Source organism: Tyto alba, unplaced genomic scaffold (genome assembly GCF_018691265.1).
Source record: "Tyto alba isolate M040663 unplaced genomic scaffold, T.alba_DEE_v4.0 Super-Scaffold_22, whole genome shotgun sequence".
Classification (NCBI taxonomy): Eukaryota; Metazoa; Chordata; class Aves; order Strigiformes; family Tytonidae; genus Tyto; species Tyto alba.
Window position 1 is genome coordinate 20,743,841 of NW_024881296.1, and position 23,813 is coordinate 20,767,653.

General features: G+C 38.9%; 1 protein-coding gene and 1 non-coding gene across 9 annotated transcripts; both read right to left on the reverse strand.

The window, feature by feature from the left end:
• Nucleotides 1–2,829: 2,829 nt before the first annotated feature.
• On the reverse strand, nucleotides 2,830–22,423 carry KATNA1 (katanin catalytic subunit A1). Of its 8 annotated transcripts, none has more exons than XM_042795587.1 (14): nucleotides 22,319–22,405; nucleotides 21,703–21,804; nucleotides 19,734–19,814; nucleotides 18,270–18,332; nucleotides 17,097–17,271; nucleotides 16,240–16,397; nucleotides 13,768–13,951; nucleotides 12,114–12,235; nucleotides 10,657–10,762; nucleotides 10,156–10,314; nucleotides 8,920–9,046; nucleotides 7,164–7,298; nucleotides 6,762–6,888; nucleotides 2,830–3,172 (listed from the first exon to the last, which is right to left on the reverse strand). In XM_042795587.1, exons 5-14 carry the CDS (start codon nucleotides 17,265–17,267, stop codon nucleotides 2,974–2,976), a joined length of 1,488 nt encoding a protein of 495 aa, XP_042651521.1. In that variant the 5' UTR covers nucleotides 17,268–17,271; nucleotides 18,270–18,332; nucleotides 19,734–19,814; nucleotides 21,703–21,804; nucleotides 22,319–22,405; the 3' UTR covers nucleotides 2,830–2,973. The 8 variants fall into 8 exon arrangements, 7 of the variants coding, with proteins under 7 accessions (XP_042651521.1, XP_042651518.1, XP_042651519.1 ...); XM_042795584.1 differs by having other exon boundaries at nucleotides 19,734–20,076; XM_042795585.1 differs by lacking the exon at nucleotides 21,703–21,804 and having other exon boundaries at nucleotides 19,734–20,076; nucleotides 22,319–22,423.
• Nucleotides 22,424–22,675: 252 nt separating this feature from the next.
• On the reverse strand, nucleotides 22,676–22,746 carry TRNAG-GCC. The gene has a single exon. It is a non-coding gene; the product is annotated as a tRNA-Gly (tRNA).
• Nucleotides 22,747–23,813: the final 1,067 nt, after the last annotated feature.

Sequence of the window (23,813 nt, forward strand, 5' to 3'; positions counted from 1 at the left end):
GCACCTTCATTAACATAGTTCAAATAGAAGTGATGTATAAGGCTGGAGTTTAGCTTCTCTGGGGGGCAAGGGTGGAAGAGAGTAGGATGGACACAAAATGCAACAATTCTTCCTTACTGCACAAGCATAGTATGAATTGCACTGGAGATGGAAATGTGGCAGCTGTTAGTGTGTGCTCTTTGCATCCCTACTTACGAAACTGTAAACCAAGCACCTGCACAGCAACAAGGAGATTCAGCTCTCAACAGCTGCAACATAAATAACTGGTTAAGCTTGAAAAAGTGTTGGTACTGCTTCACAGCTTGGCTGATTTCCATCAGCTAAGTAATCTTCTTTTGTACTGTGTTTTACAGAGTTACAAAGCACAAGGAAAGAAATACTACCATCAGGTTAAAAAAATTAAATTAAAAAAAAAAAAATAGTGCAAATCTTGAACACCTTAATTGCCAGACAACATTGCTGTGCTATGGAGCTGAAGCTATCCAGTCTTAAAAAGTTAAAACACTAAGTGTTCTGCTTTAGCACGCGTCTGGTTTTCCTGAGTCATGACTCTCATGCCTGGCAGAGGAGTGCTACTTCAGGACGGGACACTGAAGCATTTTGTAAACCAGTTTAAAAACTCCTTACCACAACTAACACAGGAAAGGGCAAATGTCCTGCGTGCCAGTCACAGTAGGTCTCGTTGTCCCAGGTCATGAGCTGACGGATACAGGTGCCAGCTGGGGGGAAAAAAGAAGGGGCGGGGAAATTCAAAACAAACAAAAAAACAACCCCCCAAAAAACCACCAAAACCTCAAACTCTCTATCACCAAAAAAACCCACTCTATAGAATGACAGTAGGTTTTTTGGAAAGGCAACATCTTTTATCTCCTCTGGAACTGTGGTTCTCACTGCAGCCCTTTTGTCTCACTCCCAGAATGCCTGTTAAACAGACAGAGTTAAGCAGCACCAACCCTTCCCTCCATGCAGGAACTCCACTGGAGGAGGGTGATATCATCAGGTTCTGCATTCCAAAACAAAATAGACCTCTGAGCTATGAATTCAGCGTCTACCACCATTTTTTTTTCCCTCTACCATTTATTACACAGGTGTTCATTTACAGTGAACAGGGATGGTTGAGCTGCAGAACAAAACTGCTTTTAAAAAGAGGTGTATGTTAGAAGTACTCAAAATAGATCACATTTGCAGTCAAAGTGGCTCGTTACTGGACTGCTTCCAAGGACTACAGCTTGCTTAACTTTCCCTTCTTACTCAGGTGACAGATTGAAGATTTTGGTTTGCTTGCAGTGAATTGACTTATGAGAAGAAATATCCTCCTGCAACACAGCTGACAGCTATACACTCATCCTAACATACAAGCAGTAAAATAATATTAAGAAAACCCACACTTCAAAATACTGCATGTTTTTCCTAACTCTGACATGTGGCTATCCTGAAAGAGGTACATTTGTTTTTCATTTTGGAGATAAAGTCTATAAATGCACACGCTTGTGTACTCACCTGAACTTCTTCCCTTCATTTCTGGGTTCATCATGACAGGTCCACCCAGGGATTCAGGACGCCTCAAAGATATCTGCATCTCAGTGTCTTACTGGAGCATCCCATTCCAGCACTGCTGAAAGTCCCTTTTCAGCATGTGCAGCTGTCACTCAGAACATAGTGGTGAATTTCAAGTGCATAAACATGATGTTCATGATAATGGCATTTACACAACTGTGTACTTGGGACGCATTTGCCTGCTACTCAGATTGCAATTTTCATTATTGTTTGTCCTTCCTTCCCATGTGCCTGGCAGCATCTGAAGAGACACACGAGCAGCAATTCCACAGCCAGTTTTGCACAGCATGTATGCACCTGCTGAAACAAGTCTAGACTTACTCGATTCACGAAAAAGCACCAAGGTTAGCTGTAAGCAGAACTACAGCCAGCTGGTGTGAGACCAGCTAGCAGGAAGGAGTGTTTCCAAAATAATATGAGATGGGCAGAAATGATAGATGTTTTAGTTACAGTGACCACTGCTGAGCAAAATCTAAAATTATGACCATTCTCAGAGAACTGTTTCTACGTTCTACTTGTCAAGTAATTCAAAAAGAGAATTTAGATTTTACAATTGTAAAGTCAGGGTTATGAACAGAAATCAGTTGAGCACAAATACACACACAGAGATATACTGCTGTACCAGAAGAACCTTACCAGAATAAATGTGTAGTGCAAACAAGGACCCAACCTACCAGTCTGGAGTTTTGAAACTTACACAACCATACAGTCAAGGAAGAAAAACATATTTCAGAATTAACGCCAGAAAGCTTTTGATTTCTCTCAGACTTACATGGAGACTACACATGTGACTCTGCATCACTGCTGGCTGCACGGAGTTAGTTTACACTGACTGGATGTATTTTAATATTCCCTGGTAGATACTGTAAACCAGTGATGATCCTACCCATTGCTTAAGCTTCAGTGGAATCTACTGACTTAGTAGTGCAAGGGTTGATCTTCTAAATCTCAATCTTTGTACAGGTTCTTTGTTAACACTTTAAACAGTTTAAGGGTAGAATTATCTAAGATCAGCTAGCAAAACCATCTACATAACTGCATTTTGTTCATCCCATTTTCTAGTTGTCAGCATCCCTTACTTATGTAGCAGGGCTAGTTTGGGGTTTTTAGGTGTAATAGCTATTTTTCAAGAGTAAACCCTCTGAAGCAAGAGTTCTAGTATCAAATTAAGTAATTTTAAAATCTTGAAGATCAAAGCAGATCGCATCAGTATCTTTTGCATTTGAGAAAAATTGGTACATTTTGAGCTAGTTCAAAGAGAGTTAGACAGAATTTGCATTTTAAAAAAGGATTTATTTAGACATCTGTTGCTCTTAAATTACAAAAGTTAAAAAGAGCACGCAGTGCACGGACACACTACTTATTACTTCTAAAGCTGTTTTAAGATGTAAGGTGGCTTCTTCAAAATAAGACAGCTCAGCATGATCCGAATTCAACTATCCATTTCTCATATTTCTCAATGTCCGCTGCAGATACAGATTTAGAAACTTTCTTCAAAGCTATTTCAAAGTCTTCCATAGTTGTTGGCATGTGCATTTCATCTCGGGAAAGATTTCTTATTTCTTCTGGTGTCAAACCTTCAATACGCCTTCTCATAGCCATCAACGATGCATCTCTATTAAGGATTAAAAAGGAAAAAGTTACTCAATAGAGGGTATTGAGTTCAGTTGTCTGAAAGGCTCAACACAGCATTCCAGTTAAGCTGCTGCATTCAAAAACATACAATAAAGAATTGTAAATATTTACAGGAAGATCTCCAAGTGCTTGTATAACCTACAATACCATGCTATCCATATTTTTCAAACATGGATTCATCCTAACTAGATCTCTGAATAGCTACTATTCACAGGCTAGGCAAAAGAGGCAAAGATTTAACTGGTTTACCTAATGCCCCTGCATGCCTACGATGTACCTGCTGTTTCTAGTGTTTTTAAATAGGGATAAAGCAAAGTAATGGTTTCACTCCTCCTGTGTAGGAGAGAAGTGGCTGGAATGTTTTGAATGTTTCCTGGTCCAAACAGGAATCCCACTTCAAAGACAGAGGTCTACAGCATCTACCTCCAACCTATACATTCACAGATAAATATTAAACTACAAAATCTATTCAGCCTGTAGCTCTTCCAACGTCCAGCCCCATTAAGCATTAAGTGCCTTTACAAGTGTGTCATTTTCTTGCTGCATTAAGTTTGACTGCATTTGGATTTCCAACAGTAATATCAGTAGCAGCAGGTGATGAGCTGATGAAGTGATAAATGGATAACACTGAAAGACTAAAGTTCCTGCTAGTTCCTTGTTACATAGCTTATAATAAGAAAATGCTACTTATTTTTTCTAGCAGTAAAAAAGATGGAAGGGTAATCCTGGTGATATCACAACAGTATATCATATTATATTATTAGGTGAGAATTCAGAGGAAAAAATTTGTATGTTGTCTTCTAGGAGGATTTAGAAAGATGCAGCATGTTCTGTTTCAGTTCCTCCCCCTGAGGCAAACTGTAACTGTCAGACTGCATGAATTCACTAAATAATTGTTAACAATTAGAATGCATAATACCATAACTAGAACTTCAGAACAACCCCAAAAAGTTGCCTTGTTGAACTCCATCTTAGTCAAATATCACCATGCTTTGCTGTTGTATCATCATTTGTGAACTAAAAGCCAGTGTTACACAATGGGGGACACACACACACATCCCATACATCTAATTTGCTTCCAAAGAGCAGTTTACAAAAAACAACAAAACCCAATCAACCAACAAAACCCACCGTACCTCAACACACCCACAAAATTTAAGCACAGTTGCCACCACTTTCTTCTGTAAAGTCATTTTACTGACAGCCATTCCGACATCAACTCTTAGTGCTTTCTCAAATGCACTCTTGGTGCCTGGAGAAACACCAAAGCTATATTCAGCAAATAAGAAGCCACCCACTGAACACGCAGCAGGGGTCAGTTCCATTCCAAAGGCCTTTCAACCTTCACAGACTGCTCAGAACAACAATTCAAAGTCAATTCATACTCATATCTAATAGGCAATTTCGATGCATTTTTTATTTCCTGAATGTCTTTTTAAGTTGAACTTTCACCTTCATTTTTTCCATGATTATATGCTGACTGTTAGGAACTGTACCGTTAACTCTGATTGGTTTTCACTCTGGATTTCACCTCAAATTCTTTAAAGTAGGAAAATAATTTGAGCAAACCAGAATTCTTTATTCACTTTTTCTTAAGTTTTGCTTGTGTCACTAGTGAGGACTGTGGAGTCTACAACTTTGAACTTTATTATGCTTATACAGCACTTGTATATAGTCTAAAACACTTGTATATTTTGTTTATATATACAAGTTTAGACTTGTATACAAGTCTGAAGCACTTGATCTTTCTGTCTCAAGGTAAATGAAACAATCATGTCTGAGATCTGTTTTTCCTGACACCATTAACAAAGTGTAAATACACAGGCTAATACAAGTACTTTCTTACTAATTTCAAATCACGCATATCCAAACCCCCATTTGTCTGGATTTCTGGTTGCTGTCACCTCAGTCTTCTCTAAGGAGACTGCCACATATGAAAGACTCATGTGTTCCTTTGTGATTCTTTTTGTTTGTTTGCTTGCTCTTGGTTTTGTTTTTTTTTTTTTTTTTTTTTTTTTTTTTAATAGTATTTGTACAAATGGACTTTGATTAAAAAATAAAAAGCAACACACACAAAATTCACTGAAAAACATTACAAGTATTCTGACTTTTAAAAAAGTGTACTGGTATCCAGTATGAACTTAATCACAAATAACAAACACTGAACAGACCTGAGGAGACAAACTGCAGCTAAAATGCACAAAGCAGCAAGCCAAATAAACTCTATTTCATATAACAGGAACCTATTAGCACAAACTCCTTCCAAAGCATAACCAGCACCAAGACTGAGCAGAACACCATCACAAATTCACCAAACCAAGAAATGAAACAGATCTGCATGACACTGATTCAGAATAACCAACATACCATTAGTTTCCCAGACACTGTGTAAGGTTTGTTCAGGGAACAGTACTCCAAACTCAGTTCAGCCTTAAGCAACCCTGCTGACAGAGCCTTTGGTGGTAATTTTGCATACAGGCTACTGGCATTCATCCCTGCAGCACAGCACATTGTCCCCTCCGCTGTGCGGACAAGTGTTTGCAGAGCTGTATTAGGGATCAAGGCAAGAAATGCATCTGTGTTTAAGGAAGGTAATGAGATGGTGTTTTTAATCCAGAACAGTTCTCTTACGCTGTTCAAAGTACAGCCCCACAACAGCTGTGTTGGCACAACTAGGAGCTCAAGCCTTGCGCTGCCCCATTTCAGTGCTACCTCCAAAGCCTGAAAGCACAGTTACACAGGTGCTTAGTTGAGGACAACAGCATCATAAGAAGTTTCAGTTCTTTGACTCGTACTGCTGATTCTATAATTGGCCACTGCTGCAACTGTGCCAGTGCAAATCTTTAGATGTAAACCAGATGGCTGATATTAGTCTCTGAAAAATCAGTTCTTTCCTTCCCTTTTCAATTTTTGAAATAAAAGACTGGGAGAAGGGTTAGAAGGTATTTTCAGTTGATTACTTCAGGCATTTAGTATAACCTCGATTGTAGGTCCACAAATGATTGTATGCAAACAGTACTGAGGAGAAGGGGAGATGGAGGAAGTAGAAGAAAACTTAAGTCAGCCTCATCACTAAAGCCAATGTGCCGAGTACACAGATTTTTTACAGTCACACAGTATTGTATACCTGTTCTGTGTCATGAAGGAAGAACGCTCCACATTTTTACCTTAGTTATTCTGGCCTCTGCCACTGCCGCCTCTTACACATGGATGTTCAGCTGAAGTAGTACAACCTTGGATGAATGACTGCAACTCTAGAAGTTAAAGTCTACCATCCTGTGGATATTCCTCATGCAAAGAATTTGGTATACAGGAAAGAACATGGAATTTTACCCAAATCATACTTGTTTAGATTACTATGTTGTAACTGCTTTTCATCATTATTATATAAAAATATCAAACGGAAATCTAGGTAAATATTAATGCAGTATTTCACCTTTTAGCCATACATAAAAGGCACGCTACAGTCTGGTTTATCCAACGACTTTAATAATATAAATTAGTTACTTTACAAACAGTTTTCTCAAAGTTTGTAGAGTAGTAACACAAATGATGCAATGTTAACATACCTGCATACGTTGGTAATGTCTGCACCTGAATAGCCCTCCATTTTCTCAGCTATATTTGCAAGGTCAACATCATCAGCCAGTTCCAGCTCTCGCAGATTTATTCTTAGGAGTTCCTCTCTACCTTTTGCTAATCAAAGAATAGAAAACTGAGTCTATACAATTTACTTTCTGAAGATAAATAATAAATTGAAGAAGGCTAAGAGGGAAAAATAAGAAAAAGGACACTGTATTTACTGCAAAGGTAAACATTCAATGTTTAGCTTTGATCTGGTCCTGAACTCATAAATGACTTTGTGTACATGTGCCAATTAGATTTTTAAACCAAGTAATTAAAACTAAAGTAATATTGATAAAGTTTACATTTTATTCTTTTCAACCACTCCTCTCACCAAGTCTTCATACCTGATGGCAAAGGAATGTAAATTCTCTTTTCTAGTCTCCGTCTTAAGGCTTCATCAATATCCCAAGGAAAATTAGTAGCAGCTAGTACCATGACCATCTTGGAAGGATCATCATTTTCAGTAGCCCCTCCAACACCTGCATTGGAGAAGAGAAGAAGTAAAATGTACATATGTTTTGTGAAATTTTATGTATAGAGAGAACAACATCCACAATTCTATAATATTAAAGCAGCTACTCTACTACACTTCAGTGAGTCCGAGTGCAAAAGAATCACTAAGTGCAACAGAGCTCAGTTTTTCATCTACAAAAAAGTCCGCAAGCAAAAATGGAGACTCTGTTTAATTAGGAGCAGTAGCATATGCCATTACTCAGGTCAGGAAGTTCCTCTCTATCATGGCTGGAATGGTTTTACAGTAGAGTTGTCTGTATTTCTGCCATTACAGTGCTGGAACTTTCAAATCAACATGCTGCAACAGCATGTGAGGAAAAACAAAACCACCCCCCAAAACCATCACCACATCAAAAACCAGACACTTGCTCCTCCCGCAAACAGTATTCACTAACAGCCATGCAAAAGCCACATTACTCCTCTACAAAGTTTCTTCACTTCTGAATTCAGGCCAAGTGTTTCACATAAGCAGGTGGAATCTTACAAACTGAAGTGAATGTTTACATTTGGTAGACTGAATCACAACTTCTCAGAGGGAGAGAGAACACCTCAGTGTCTGAAGTACTGTGAAACTGCTGCTATATAAAGAAGGTCGTTTAATTAAACTTGCTACTCTCTGCATTTACTGTTTTTGCTTATAATCATAGGATTGGGCTCCAGAATAGCCATTGTACCTAGTCTGCCTGAAAATTTGCATATAAAACACCACTTATGAACGCTCAGGTAAAGGACTTCAAATAGTTGTTACTAATAAAATTAGCTTATGTACATACTTGAGTTACGAGAACAGTATTACAGCTCTGCTGCTATTTAAAGCCAAACATAAAAGGGTATCAACATCAGAGAACCAGAAATAAATATACAAATCTGCTGACTCAGGGAATTCTATCACAAATTACTCCATAGATTAGCACTTCTCAGTTGCTCCTTTCCTGCTCCCTGCTCACCAAAGTATAAAAAGGTTGTCTTTATAGCAACTTTGCACAGTGTTACCTATTTTTAAACTTCATTGATTTGTGAAATATTAACCAAAAAACTGTAATCTGTAATGAACTCAATGTTTTACAAAGAAAACTCTCTCAACCACTTCTATAAAAAATTGTCTTCATTTTTTTATTTATAACATTAGGAGGAAAAAAAGAGATCCCAAAGAAGTTAAGTGTAATGATTGCCTTTGAAGTTCAAATTGGAACAAGGTGACAGCTCTTTTGAATCACTTTTTGCTTGGGTTTTGGAGAAGTGCTATGCTAGGCAAAGCCTGAAAGGAGCAATTAATACTTCTTTTCTTCTGTAGTTTTGAAATCTTGTATTTTCCACTGAATTTTCATTGTTCTGGGTCAGTAATATAAGGTCATTGCTCAGATACTAAAAGATTGTTAAATAATTGGTATCCTTTTTCCTTCCACACTGACAGAATAGTGCACTTTTACGTAAGGCTTTCAAACAAACTCCTTCAAAGAATGAAGTTTTGATTTTGGTGGTGTTTTGTTTTTTGTTTGTTTTTGTTTTTTTGTTTTTTTTTTTGTTTGTTTGTTTGTTTGTTTGTTTTCCTCCAGTCAAGCACTTCCCAGTGATGAGGTTATTTACCATCCATTTGAACTAGCAGTTCTGCCTTCACACGTCGGCTAGCTTCATGCTCCTCTGAAGTTCCCCTGCGACTACAGATAGAGTCTATCTCATCAATAAATATAGTTGTCGGGGCATAAAATCGAGCCTAAAAAAGAGCAAAAGATAAAGCAGAAACTGAAATGGCAGTCTATTCACATTTAAGAAACAGCAGCATATTGAGAACTGACTAATGACACATTTACCCCAATCAGTTCCTAACCTTCCTGTTCTCTGCCCATCGCACACAACTATAGAGCAGCTATGTGCTCATTAATAACATTCAAGCAGAACAGTTTTTGGCAAAGTCCTATAGCTCTTAGGGCTATAAACAAATGTTTAATAAACTAAAGACAGTTTTACACACTAGGAATAACATTTATAACTGTGAAAGTCATCCCAGAGCCTGAATAATAACTCAGTTAAAGGTAGCATGAACATTAAGCTAGGACACTATGATACAGACCCTGTCCAAGAGACAGGTCAACTGCAAAACAGTGAACTTTTCTGAAAACAAGAGAGCTCAAAGACAAGGATCTATGGTAACAAAAGCTATTGTCCTGCAGCAGTTGAGATGCTGTCCATTGTGTATATGCATTTTTGATTGATAGGGTTGATATAAACTCATTTAATACGATCAAACTATATTGTGAAAGATTTTTTATTTCCTGACTTTTCTGAATACTGTAACTGCAACTCTGCTGCCCCCTTCAGTACTGGGCACCCTAGCAAACACTGCATGCAAACCTGGTAACACATGAAAAAAGACTACATATTTGGAACCAATTTCAAGTGCTAGCTGCTCTGAAGCCAACTACAGTTTGGAAGTCCACTTATTTTAAACACAAAAAACCACCCACAACAACAACAAAACACTCACAGCCTAAGTAGGATTCTCACCCAGAAAACAATTGTATTTCATCTCCAGTTTTACATTCAAGTATTTTCCACATCACTTATCAGTTTATCATGAGCTACTTCTATTGTAACAAGCTAATCCTGAAAATAAAAGCGATCTTATTTTTTCAGTTTTGTATAAAGCTATTTAGGAATAACCAGATCTTGAATGTACATGGCCAAATCAGAAGGTCCTAAAGTGTCTGAAGCTTGGAAACTTGTTTATGTATGCTATGAGTTCTAAACCTTGGCAAGGTTTCACTATTCCAGAAGTAATTCTACTTCATTATTTCACTATTTATGTTCAGAAACATCAATCACCATTTCAAACAGTAGACGAACAAGTTTCTCAGATTCTCCTCTGTATTTTGAGGTAAGCGTGGAAGAAGAAACATTGAAAAAAGTAGTCTTGCATTCAGTGGCTACAGCTTTTGCCAGAAGGGTCTTTCCAGTACCAGGAGGACCAACCATCAGCACACCCTATTAAAATGAAAAAGATCCACTTTTAGGACAAGAATCAAAACAGACACAACTTCACAGTTTGTTTAGTAATGTAATATTAAAATACTAGATGCAAACTTTCCCTTGAAAAGTTATTCAAAGGTAAGAACCTAATTACTATTGCTTACTTGCAACAATATAACTGAAGACAGTGTATTTATCTGGCTGAAATCTTTATTCTGTTAGTAGTATCTACCCTATATTTTGTTACTAAAAATTGGAAAGCATTTGCATAAACTGTAAACCACCTGAAATTTGTTGTTCTGTCAAGATCTCACCTCAGAATCCTAGTTATGATCACAGGATCAGATTTTTTCATACCTTCCATGGTCGTCTAATTCCCTTAAAAAATTCCGGCATCCACATTGGTAAAACTACAGCTTCCTTAAGCAGCTTTTTGGCTTCTACTAAATCAGCAATGTCATCCCTGACAAGAAAGAGAAAGATGTTTGACAGATTCAGTGAGACTGCAAAAGAATCAGTCCACAGCTCAAAATAATATGCAACTTATCGTTATGTAACAGCTCTTCCACAATTCAGGAAAATGGGCTGGATTTATTTATGTTCTAGTGGTAAGAGCCTACAACAACTACAGTTGACATGCAGCTAGTTGACTCCAACTGGATGTAAAAGAAAAGGGAGACACATTAACTACTTCACTAAAGCATTGCTGTTATTATTCACAGAAAGAATAAGGCAAGTTGGTTAAACTTATGCTAGTTACAGATGATGCTTTCTTCTTTTGCTGAGAGGTTGACCGTCCCTGAGACTTGAACACTCTCATCATTACAAGAACAATTTATTGAAGACCAGTAAATGGAGCTGAATTAAAAATAATTTTTAAGATTCTTTTTCAGAGTTACAAATGTATTAATTCTTAGATACCTTATAGGTTGGTCTTATTTTCTTGAGGGCATCCCACTTAACAGCATGTGCCCAAGTAATATTTTGGTTTCAAAACATATCTATATGGAAAATTAGTTTCAAATCTGAAGCTGTAATTTAAGATTCAATACAAAAACTGAAATCTGTATTTACATATTAAACTGAAATACATGACAGCTGCACGCATACAAACTTATTTGTGGGATTGTTCAGGGTGTTTTAAAACCTACTGTAGTTGCCAGAAGATATTTGCTCATTTAATCCTCACAAAACCACCTAAGCTTGGAAACATTTGGAACACAAAACCACCTTTGTATAAGGTTTAATATTTAACACATTTATGTAAAGGTACTGGCACATGGTTATATTTTATACTGGCAGTCACATCACATCCAGCAAGATTTCAAAGGGTTCCTATATTGACATAACTTCTTTGTTAATTGGTTTTCTATCTTGGTACATGCCTGAGTAGGAAAACAGGTTTTTAAATGAAAAGACATTGGCAGACACTACCGTCTTATACATTGCAAAAGAATATCTTAAAAACTGATTTCAGGTCTCTTAGAAAAGTCTGAAAAGCTTTGTATGGTCAGGTTGGATGGGGTTTTGAGCAACCTGAACTAAAGAAAGATGTCCCTGTCCATAGCAGGGTGTCAGACTAACTGATCTTTAAAGGTCCCTTCCAACCCAAACTATTCTGTGAATCTATGGTTGGAAAAAAAAAGTTCTAAAAATCATCAACTACACAAGAAGTTTAGTTGCCTATTAAATGAGTAAAGAAAACCTGTAGGTACTTTTTATATGTAAGCATATGCTAAAATATTATATAATATGACAATAATGAAGTATGTTGTATACAACTCAGAAAGACTGGCAGCAGTATTCAAACTTACCATCGAATGTTGGGATTCTGAGAAATTATATCTCTTTCCAAAGCTTCTACTAAATCTTTATCATATCCAGTACTATCAAACTTCTTTGGTTCAGACTCTGAAATCTCAGATGTGGACTTGTTCTACATATAAAGGATATAACAATGTAAATACATAACAATGGTTATGCTACTAATGGATTTTTATAACAAGTCCACAACAACGTAATACTTCTAGAAGGTGGTAACATAAACCAGCATGAAAATTATGAAGCATCCATATTACTGCTGCACTGCAGGATCCATGTGGTTCACCCAGTCTTCTGTACTGCCCCGAAGCCAGCATGCTGTACTGATGCAGTTTCTCTGCTTTTCGAGGTAACCAAAACTGCATGCACCTATCCCAGCATAACTGTGTTCGCCTCTTCTCCCAGAGATCAAAAACTATCTGACGGTATCTGGGTAGGGGGAATTATGTGTGAGACTGAATCAGAAAGTGTCACACTGAGCTACAGTATCTGAAATCCTTTAAGTATGATAAATATGCCGTATATATGGGACATAAAAAAATATTAAGCAGGACTTCCATATGTAGGATGAGCAAAGGTGATCTGCAGGAAGATCACAGAAGTAAATCCCATCTAATTAACTGATACAGAAGCATGGACAAGAACAGCAGAGAAACACAACGCTGCAGTAAAGCAGAAGCAAAAAAGCTACACAGTTGAAAGTGCTCAAACAGCAGAGACCATGCAACTGAAAGGAAATAAAATGCACTAGATATAACCCAGGTTTTTTATACACTTAACAGCAAGCACAGAGCAACTGTAAAAAAAGAAAAAGACCTATCTTGTCTCTGTGTGTGTGCATATCCTTAGTGAGAGAGGATTATCACTCAAAGACAATGTAATTTAGACTCTAATAAAAGTGGTAGCTTACATAGCTAAACAATTCCGCCCTTGTAGTTTATACTATTTTCACAGGCCATGACACCTTGACACAGCATAAGGTTGATGAAGCTAACTATTACATGGATATTGGATTTATTCAGACTCTGGAAAATTATTAATTTAGTGTCTTCAGTATGATCTCTTACTTTGGTCATCAGCTGAATTTATGGAAACCAGAGCACAAGCAAAAATCGAAGCGCTCTGATTGCAAAGAATAGATCATTGTCTCTCATGAAGTACATTAGATTTTTGTTTGTTCTACACTGAAGAGAGTGTGGAGCTAATACCAGTTCTCAACAACAACAACAAAAAAAGTAAGTAAAGGTCTCCCTTTAAGATTAAATAAATCTTGAAATCCTTTTAAACAGGCATGTCAATCTCAGTCTAAAATATATGAAAGCAATTAAAGAACCCACAAGGATGTACCATCTGAATGAGCTCCATCAGGCTTGGTTTACACTAATTTGGTGGTATAATTGTAAACAACTATCTCCGAGTTGCAGTAAACAAGCCCACAGTTACCAGATCACTTCCTCCAGATGAGGGAAAAATTCATCCATAACCAAGACTGTCCATAAAGTAAAGATACCTTGCAAGGAGAGATTCAAATCGGCACGCTGACTTGAACAGAAGAAACATTTTACAGTCATCTAATTTTATAAGAGACTCAACATTAAGAAAGCGAGACTGAGTTTCTCAACTTCATGAAGTTATTTGCAAGCCTACCTTTTCCTCTTTTCCTTTATTTTGCTGATCCTTTTTTTCCCGGCTGCGGACTGCCTTCCCTTTATCATTGGGATTTCGAGAGGATGGACGGTGAGGGCCTCTGACAGCTGCACTTATACGATTATTGTGACCTCTGCAATCACTGCACTGGGCAGACTGACGTTTTCTGGGTCCTGGCGAAGGTCTAATTAGTTGTAACATATGCAAAAAGCCTCAGTGTAAAGTCACTGGTGAGCACTACATAACCAAATCAAGTGGTTACAAACTGAAAAGCCACTTTGCTCAAGAAAAAAAGATCTGTATGTCAGAAACAAGACAGACATTTTTAGATAGTTACTAAAAATCCATTTTCTCTTTGCCACAGGCTCAGGGCTCATTTGCTTAGAACAAGCTCCTTGCTTTGTATATTTCAAAAATAAAAGTAATCCTACTATTATGGAGCTTAGAAAAAATAAACAAAGCCCCTCTCCATTATATTTTCTCCTCATCACAATGGTCCTCACTCTCCCACCCAAAGAAATGTAAAGGTTTCTTGGGAATGACAGTTTTATTTTCACTTCCTTTTATTATCACTTCTTCGGAAAGAAAACATATATGTGAGGCCTCTAGGCCTTGAAACTACACTACTTCCAGAAGCACATATGAATAAACCTGCGTCATGATTGGTATTATGGAGTTCTTTTTTAAAATTCAGTTTCGTGCTCATACAAATCCATTACTCTCACAGACTCTTCCCACGGGCCTTCCTAAAAGCCTAGCATTAATACGCTATCAGTCAAGGTTAAGTTCAGGAATACTTCTGGAGAACAGAAAACGGAAGACTGATTAGGAGAGCATTTACTTGAACTAGAAGATGTGTTTTAACGTATCATTCAAGATATATCAAGATCTAGTACCTTCATAAAAGTTGTCTTTAAGTGATTCACAGCAGCAAGTTTCTTAGAACTATACATACCTCTTCAGCACATTAGACAACATTAATATGCTAATGACAAGATCATAAATGTTAAAGTATTTTCACTCTCTGAATGGAGTATCTACCAACCTATACTTTTATTTATGAACACCTAGCCACCTCTGAATTCCATCCCAAAGCTCAAAATAAAGGAATAGTGTGATTACACATCTAATTTCCACCTACATTTGTGAGTTCTGCTATCTCAGTATAGGAATTTACTGTGGTTATTCCAAAGCAACATGGCCCAAGTTTTCACTGTGGCTTTTTCATATTACCACAACTCTGTACTTCCCCAGCTGGCAAGATAGATGGAACAGAAGGAGCTCTCTCAAATCTTTCCCTTCTCAAAAACATGAGTTTGTGTATCACTTCTCTAGAAAGCTTCAAAACATTAGGAAAGTTCTACTTCCCAGACTCTATTCTTCCAGAAGGTTTGAATGAAATCAGCTAGCAGAGTTCCAAAGTTATTAAATGAGGTAAACAGAAACAGTGTGATCACACAAGACACATTTCTTTCAGAAGGCAGGCTTAAAATAAATCGATTTTAAAAAATAACGTAATAATGTATCCATTAAGACTGAAGTTATCCATCTGCAAGAAACAGCTTGCAAGTTCAAAAAGCCTCAAGTAACAGTCTGACAGTACAGCTAAGCTGATCGAATAGTCACTTTCTGTCAAAATGCACAGTTCCATGTCTGCTTTGCATGCACCCCTGTTCCACTTCATGCTACCACTGGCATGTGTTAGAACCTCCAATTAACCAGTTCAGATAGCTAATCTCAGGAAAAATAAAACAACAAAAGCCAAACAAAAAAACACCAGCCCCACAAAACTGTCTTCTTTTTGCCAGTTTAGCATCCTGAATCAGCTAATCAAGGTCAGAGACAAAAGTGGAAAAGACTCAGGTGACTGTGGAAGGTGGGACTATCCTTTCAGCAGCAGTTACATTGTCAAACCACACTGCAAGGCCTTGGTTTCACACACTAACCCAGCATAATTCAAAACTACTTTTGAAATAAGCAGACTTGCCTGCAGCTGCTTGTTTGCACCCCTTCCTTTGAGCTTAACTGACCAGTTCATGAAGGAGATCAGGGAACCACCTTGCTACATAGAAGGAACTGAGCTTGGACACTTCTAGATTCTACTGTTATTTTGACAGTATGTCTTCATCCTTTTCCTATCAGCTACATGCAGAATCATTGTAAAGTTGATGAGATGGTCAATTCAGGAAGAGTTGAGCTTCCATAGGATGACAAGTTTATCTTAAGTTGGGGTGGGGGGGTGGTGGTGGAAATAATGCAGCTTGACACTAGTCAAGCCTATATTATATAAAAGCCCCATAATGTTCTCGAGTAGACTGCCTCTAAATTGCATGTCCTTCACCACAAATGGTGGCAAGCTGCTGGTGTGTTACACATATAAGGTCTAGAACAAAAATTACACAGGAACAGGCTGAAGTCAAAGCACACTTTACCCGGATAAATGTTAATTTAGGTCTTCAGGTTTCTTCTTACCTACGTTCAGCAGGTACTGGCAAAGACCAGACTTCTGCATCATGAGCCGGTAATTCTTGTTGTGAAGCTTTCAATGGAGTACTGTCTAGTTTAAAACTCTCTAGTGTTTTCATTATATCTTTCACATGCTTAGCTTCCACACTTATCTCCTGCCAAACCTGATTTAAAAAAAAGCAGATTAAGCACACTGCAAATAAGTTTGTAACAGTCCTCTGTTCAAACCCATGTAATGCCTGGATGAATTCCACAAGGTTTCACAAGCTACCTGATTCTACTTCATTAGAAAAGAATAATTCACATCAGATATTAAGAAGGTTTTTCTACCTTCCTCAGCACATCTGAAGGATAAACAAATAGATTTTGGATTTAATACAAAAAAGACTTCTGACAAATTTTGCATATTAAGTATGACAGAAAAGAGCACAACCTAATAGCCTGAATGTCAATTAAAAAAATGATGGTTTGTGTTAAGGATAAATTAAGATGGCAGTCACAACTCAGTTTCTGCTAACGATCTAAGTCACACTACTAAACCACCGAGAGGGAAATAAGACTATTCAAAATGATACCAGCCTAAAAAAGTTCAGCGTAACAGGGGCACTCAGCAGCAAGAAGCTGACAAGCCAGACAGTGCGCTGACTCCCCAGCACTGTGTTCCATTGCCTCTTTTGTCATTGTCAGAGAAGTCATAAAGACAACTTAAAGAAGTGTATATAATAACAAAAAAGCCTATCTATAACAGCACTACAGTTTATCAGAGAATGGTCTATTTTATACTTTTGTTTACCATGAAATAGGCAATTTTTCTACTTTAATGCTTTTCCCTCAAAACGTCCCAGAAAAGCATTATCATTTACCTGTTGCCATTTCTGCTGCAGATAGGTATCTTTGACAGAGTAGAGATACTTATTCATTTGGTCAAGAACTCCCTGATAGTAGACCATTGCAGAGTCATAATTTCCCAGTAAGGCATATTCACGGGCCAGCTTTACATTCTCACTGATCATAACAAGGCTCATGTTCAACATGAAGCTGAAAAAAAAAAAATATGAAGTATTAAGGAAAAAAAAAAACCAGAACCTGAACAAATTTTTGCAACTATTTTCATACACTCATTACCTCATTTGGCATATCAAAATATAGAAGCTGGAAATACACTGGTTAGAAAAAGGTCCTAGAACAAATGTCATCCATATAAAAAGATAATTGTTTCTCTATTACTAGAAATGAAACTCTTCACTTCATAGAATTGTTCCATGCAATGAAGATTCTGTTGATAAGCATATGCAAGCTATGCAGATTTAAATGCATCACTGCAAGACACAACTGCATACTCTCTTTCCCTCTTTATTCTATTATAAAAACAATTGGTATTTTACTGTTAGCATTACAACATTGTCCATACTGTAATGGCCTGTGGTTTCAAAAAAACCCCAGCAAACAATAAAACAAAGCCCTTCTTCCAGATGCATCATGTTTTGTCCATTTTTTTGCCTTAACATTCCACACATATAAGTTTAACAGTCTGATTTTGCTTTGTGGAGAACACTATTTCTCCGCTTGTTTCATTTTACAATTCTTCAGTTTTATTTAATGTTTCTTTCAAACAAATATCCACGTTTCATGCCCAGCCTGCACCTTCTTATCACCATCATTTTTACACTAAAAAAGAAACTAAAAAATGTCAAGGCTGCTAAATTGTCTCACCAACAAGTAGGGAATGACCACAATTAAACATTTAGTGTGTAGCTACTCACTTTATTTAATGTATTGTTTAAACCATACTACTTTTCCCCACCGGTGATTGCCTTTTTTTTTTTTTTTTTTTTTGAGCAAACATCACGGACCGTGACCACTTGCAATATTAGCAGAATCTGCACTTTTCTATTAGAATAGCACACATTATTACTTATACAAATCCAGTATTAAGTTGAAGCAACAGGCTTATTCTTTAGTCATCACTGTCCATAAAGCAGTCGTCCTGCGTTCCTGTTCGTTACTTATACATGCCATCCCGTTCTCTAAGATACCTGTACTGTCCACTTTTCCTGTCTCTTGCACATTGAGAATTTCCCCACTCTCCTCCTAATTTCCTAGAACCAAGCACAGAAAACATTACAACAAGGAAATAAACATGCTCTCATTTCAGTTCCTGTACCCAGTACCAGTAAGATGCAACTGCAGACAAGCAATTACGGCTAAGCCCTGGGATGAAGCATACTTGATACAGATCAACTATTTAAAGAATGTAAGAGGTACTAAACTCACAGGCGCAATAAACTGATTTAAGACTGAACACATTTCAAGACCAGGTCAGAGTCAAATTCAGATGCATTATCAGATGTTTCCAAAGCCACACTTTGCACACACCAGACAATCTGTTGCTAAAATATTAGCTCCCCACTGTAAAGAGGGGCTGCTAAGTACAAATCAAACATTTTAAGACTTCCACTCCTTTTTCCATCCCCTTCCCAAGTAGCTTTATGCACGGACACACAGCTGATCCATTCCTGAGCCTCTACTTCTTGCTTCCTTATTCCTCCATCTCCCGTTTCCCTTGAAGCAGATAGCTGCTGTGAAAAGTTTCAGCCCAAACAGCACAACTCTGGCAGCAACGGGGCTGAAGACAGGCCTCTGACAGCCCACACCCACCCGTGCAGAGGGCACCCGTGGGGTGGAGTCTGGAAACCTGCTATCATAAGAGCCTGCACTATATAATCTCACTCTAGCCAGAGACTGGCTGAGCTGGCTGTGATGTCTACAAACTGATACAGTTAATGTGACCAGCAACTATAAAGACTACTATATCCCAGGCTAATTAGGCTTTGCAGACACAGTTTGACTTGTGAGTTTTGTTGGTCTGTACCTTAGGAGAAAGAGCCTGAAGATGTTTGTCAACTGCTGTATGGATCATCACACAGATATTAGCAGGGTTTTCCCTGCTATATTTAGGAGCAAGCTTTTCCACTCCTGCTCATCCTACCAGATACACCTGTTTGCCTGTCTTGAGAATTCAAACCGATGACTAACACTACTGAAATCACAAGTTGAGCAAGATGCTAATAAACATTTTAAAAATCAAGTAATAGCAAGTTACTAAAGGCAAACTAGACTTTAAAATACAGAGAGAAGTCATAGGTAATTTTTTTTTTACACTGAATGCTGTAGAGAAATCCAAGCAGAACAGCAATTCTGTTTAAATATCCAGGCAAAAAAAAAAAAAAACAAACCCAAAAAACCAAACAAACTTGGAAGAGTAGTTTTCAGCTGGAAATGTGAAAATAGCAAGGATCAAAAACAACCTGAAGAGGCTAATTCAGAAAGATATGAAAGCTTGGGACTAAAACAATAGTATTGCACGTAACAAAAGTGTAAATGTGATTTTCAGGTAAGAGAGAACAGAAAAGAAGGACAGAAAGGAGAAACAGACATATAAGAAAAATGAGGTAACATCTCATGTGGGGGGGGGGGAGCAGAGAGAAGGTGGTACTCACTTAAGTTGGTAATGTTTCCAACATAACCAAAAGTAGTAACTCCAATGAAAATCCAGGAATAAATCCGTTTAATCACTGGTACTGAAAATGTATGAGAATTTTGTTTAAGCTAGAAAACCAGTTTAATTTGTTGCTTCATGTTGAATCATAAGAGCAGAAGAGCTTGAAGTGGCTTCCAAATACAAGGCTCTTGAGTACAAGTGGGGCAGAAAAAGCTGCTGGCTCTGCTTATGTATGGACATGCCACTGCTGCGGCCACTTCAATACAGGCAGTGTCAGAGCTGATACACGAATGCGAGTCTATAGGCTTACTGCACCTGTAACTGAAGATGCTGAAGTAGTTCTACGACAGGGGAAAAAAATAGTAGTTAGAGTACTAATCTGAAAACAGATTAAAGTTTGCAGCAGAAAGTCATAGTAGACTGTGGCAGTTCCGAGTAGGGTGTAAGACATGTGGGAGCCACGTGAGAATGCACAAATCCAGGGTTAAACTAGACCTGAAGGAATTAAAAAAAAAAAGCAAGCAAGGACAAAACCGATCCTGCACCACTTAATAATTTTCAAAGTATTTACAAATACCCAATACTATCCCATAACAGGATGTCAAAGCAGCAAGGCTGCACTTATCAGCTATGACCTTTCCACAAATCATGCCCAGTGAGGTTATCTGTGTTCCAACAGCAACTGAAATAGTAATGAGCTCGTAAAGTTTACAGCAAACAGGATATACGGAAAATAACCTAAGCACTTTGTCTTGCAAGTTTAATCCTACACTGTGTACAAACACACACAGAGCACAATAAGAATACTCACTCTCTACATTAGCTGTGAGTATATATGGTTCCTGGAAATTAACACAACAGAAACCCATCAAATTAACCCATCTTTAGTAATAGAATACATTCTGTCATTTGCTCCAATCATCTAAAATACTTCTAGAGTTTGGAACAGCCCAGAGCAGCAGGGGTTTAAACCTAACAAAGGTTCAAGATATCTACAGCTTTTGAGAATGAGATTTTGGGACCTATTTTTATATTTTACTAGATAAAATATAGGATACATAAAATATAGGATATATCTAATAAGATAATAGCCTGACCATCATAATGAAAACACTGGGGATACATCATGTTTTCCACAATGACTTTAAGGAATTACAAGGAACAACTATAAGTCATTTCTGCTCGCATTCATAGATCAGAATTTGGGAAGCTGTAACTGTACACTGTATCAATCCCGTTTCACAAAGAAATCCCCCACAACTTTAAAAAGCCAAAGGAGAAATGATATACAGATGTTGGGAAGGAAGATTAAATCTGTGGTCTATCAGTTACTATGGGGGACCCATCAGCTACTCTGCTGACCCAGAGAACAGCACAAACCATACAAGGAAAATCCTTCCAAAGAGCCCTTCAGTCCAACCTTAATGTTTGGACTAAGCCTGAGCCTGAATTTTGGCAGAGTGTACATGTTTCCATTATTTCAGCCTGCTATACAGGCTTTGACATCAAAGCAACCATGTAAAATTCAGAAAGTTCTCTCAGCAAGCTAGAAGAGAAAAAACCCCTGAAGTAATAGTTTTCAGGGATCAACTTTTACTGATGACAGTAGCCTGCATCACATCTGAGATCCCTTCTAGCTTCAGTACTCTTCTTCATAACATCCACTCCTAGCAACATTTGGTATCAGCAAGTGATTGTGTTAATTACTTGGGAAACAGAAAAGTTGTCAGACTTATTGGATACTAAACAAACTGGCTGTCACCCACTTACTATATTTATCAGTAACGGTAGCAAAAGAAAAAACATCAGCAACCACGAACATAAGTACACCAAGTACATCTAAATGTTTATGCAAAAAAAAAAAAAAAAGTCATTAGATACACTGTTGGCAGGTGATTTTAGGTTTTCAAGGCTAAGCCTCTCAGAAGACTTACAAATAATAATAATAAAAAAATTATATTACTTACTCCCTGTTTCCCTGGGGCTGGTATTCTTTTAGACAGTCAATGTTAAATTAGCAAAATTCTCAGAAAATTTAGAAGGGTCTCCAGCAGAATGGATACCTAGAACTGATGCAACTGTTTCATTCTTGTTTGGAAAGAAAACTAACATAATTGCAAAAAGCTTGCTTCATCGAGGGGGGGGGGGGGGGGGGGGGAAATACATAGAACAGGTTGGGGGGGAAGGGATAAGTAGGAGCCGAAGCTGAGCGATCGAACAGCAGCCCGCCAGCCGGACCCCTGCGGGGCCGGGGCCGTGGGCGCCGCACACCCACGGGCCGGGGCGTTTCGCTGACACCCGGGACGCGACGGCGATGCCCCGCGCGCGTGTCAGCGACAGCCCGACGAGCGCAGCGTAATGGTCGCGGGCGTCGCGACAGCAACGACCGCGGCGGCTCGCTCCCGCCCGCGGCGGAGAGCTTCCTGGGTCCCCGCGGGGTGGCTGGCCCACGCCACGCGGGGCGCGGGCATTACCCTTCGCCTCGGGCCGAGCAGGGGCAGCGCACGGCCCCCGCGAGGTGCGGGGGGGGCACCCCGCAACGGCCGCCGCGGGGACGGAAGATACCGCGGGTCTATCACTTACTCCCTTCCAGAGCTCGGCCCCGCCACAGCAACAAGCCTTCTGCTGCTGCTGCTGCTGCTTCTTCTTCTTCTTCTTTCCTCCTCCTCCTCCTCCTCCTCCTCCTCCTCCTCCAGCGGCGCTAGCCCCGCCCCCGGCCCTGCCCGCCGCCGGCAGTTTGAAGGCAAATCCGGTTGCGTCACTTCCAGCCCGGGGAGGCCGCAATACGTGTGCGTGCGTGTGGTGGGGATAAAGGTTCGCCAACCAGGGGTGTTTTAGCAGCATGGCTGACAGCGAGGAGTTGTTTTTTTTTATTATTTTTAAGAAGGTGGGGGAAAAAAAAAAATAAAGGCGGGGATGGGGACGAAGGAAAACGCTAATTGCATTGGCCGGGAATCGAACCCGGGCCTCCCGCGTGGCAGGCGAGAATTCTACCACTGAACCACCAATGCTGACGGGAAAGACGTTCTCCGCCTGGGTCAGACGAAGGTGACCGGCGCGGACTGCGCCTGCGCCACCTCGGGCCCGCCCCGCCGCGGCCGGTTGAAAGCCCGCGGCGGCGGCTGAGGGGAACATCACCGCTTTGTGACTGTCTCCAGCTCTTCTGTTCTGTGAAAGAAAATGCATCGTGTGCTCCGCAGGGCTTAGGAAAACCAGGTGCCAAGCCTAGTAAGCCGGAGGAAACTGCCCTCGAGTATGGTGTCCCCTGATGGAGCTGTAACTTACCAATTGCCTAAAAAGACTCAGCAACAAATAGGGTCTGAAGGTTGGGCACAAGCCAGCAGGTTTATGATGGTCCATTAGGGTGAACTCAAAAGACCTGCACCCTGATGTACTCTTCTAATTAACACATGCATTCTTACCCTTTGGTTCTTGTATTTTTACACATTTAACATAGACTAAAATTGCCAATTTAACAACCCCTTTAACGAGCATCTGAATTTAAAACAGCTCTTTCTATGTTACTTTAGCTGTAAGATAAAGAAAGCTGTTAATGAGCTTCTAAAATTCTAAGTCTTACTGTATCACATCACTTGCTTCACCAGAGCTGGAGGGATTACCCATCTTCAGTTTGTAGGTAGCTAATAAATGAAAAATGGTGCTGTTCTTCCACCCTCCCCCCCCCCCCCCAAACTAAAGGCAGAATTAGGATATAATATAGTCTCTGCCATAAAACACTGGTTTCTGCATCAGCAGTTTGAAATGTGCACTTAAAGAAGTGGACTTTCTCAAAGACACATTTTCCTCCTCATAAACATGAACACTGTGATATGTTGTCGTATCACTCTTAAGAAAAGGAATGGCTTTATGGTATGTAACATATGTATAATAAATAACTAAGATTTAATTAGTCTGATAAGAGAGGCAGCAGAGGACAGGTAAAGAGCACCAATAAATTGAACTCTTGAACATCAGAATGTATACTTTTGAGAACAGGTTACAAACATGAAATGACAGCCAAGTACAATAACATTTCTGCTATTAAATATATGCAAATTTTTTGTTAATCGGTAGAGCT

What these genes read in the sequence shown, in the direction of transcription:
- KATNA1 (XM_033011717.2), bottom strand. Translation starts at nt 18,355, where the DNA reads ATGTTTTCTGTGCTTGGTTCTAGGAAATTAGGAGGAGAGTGGGGAAAT. An exon ending in AGGAAAAGTGGACAGTACAG is followed by an intron (nt 17,272 to 18,269) that starts GTATCTTAGAGA and finishes TTTTTTTTTCAG; the next exon opens with CTTCATGTTGAACATGAGCC. An exon ending in TTCGTCTACTGTTTGAAATG is followed by an intron (nt 9,047 to 10,155) that starts GTGATTGATGTT and finishes GCTCTTTTTTAG; the next exon opens with GCTCGATTTTATGCCCCGAC.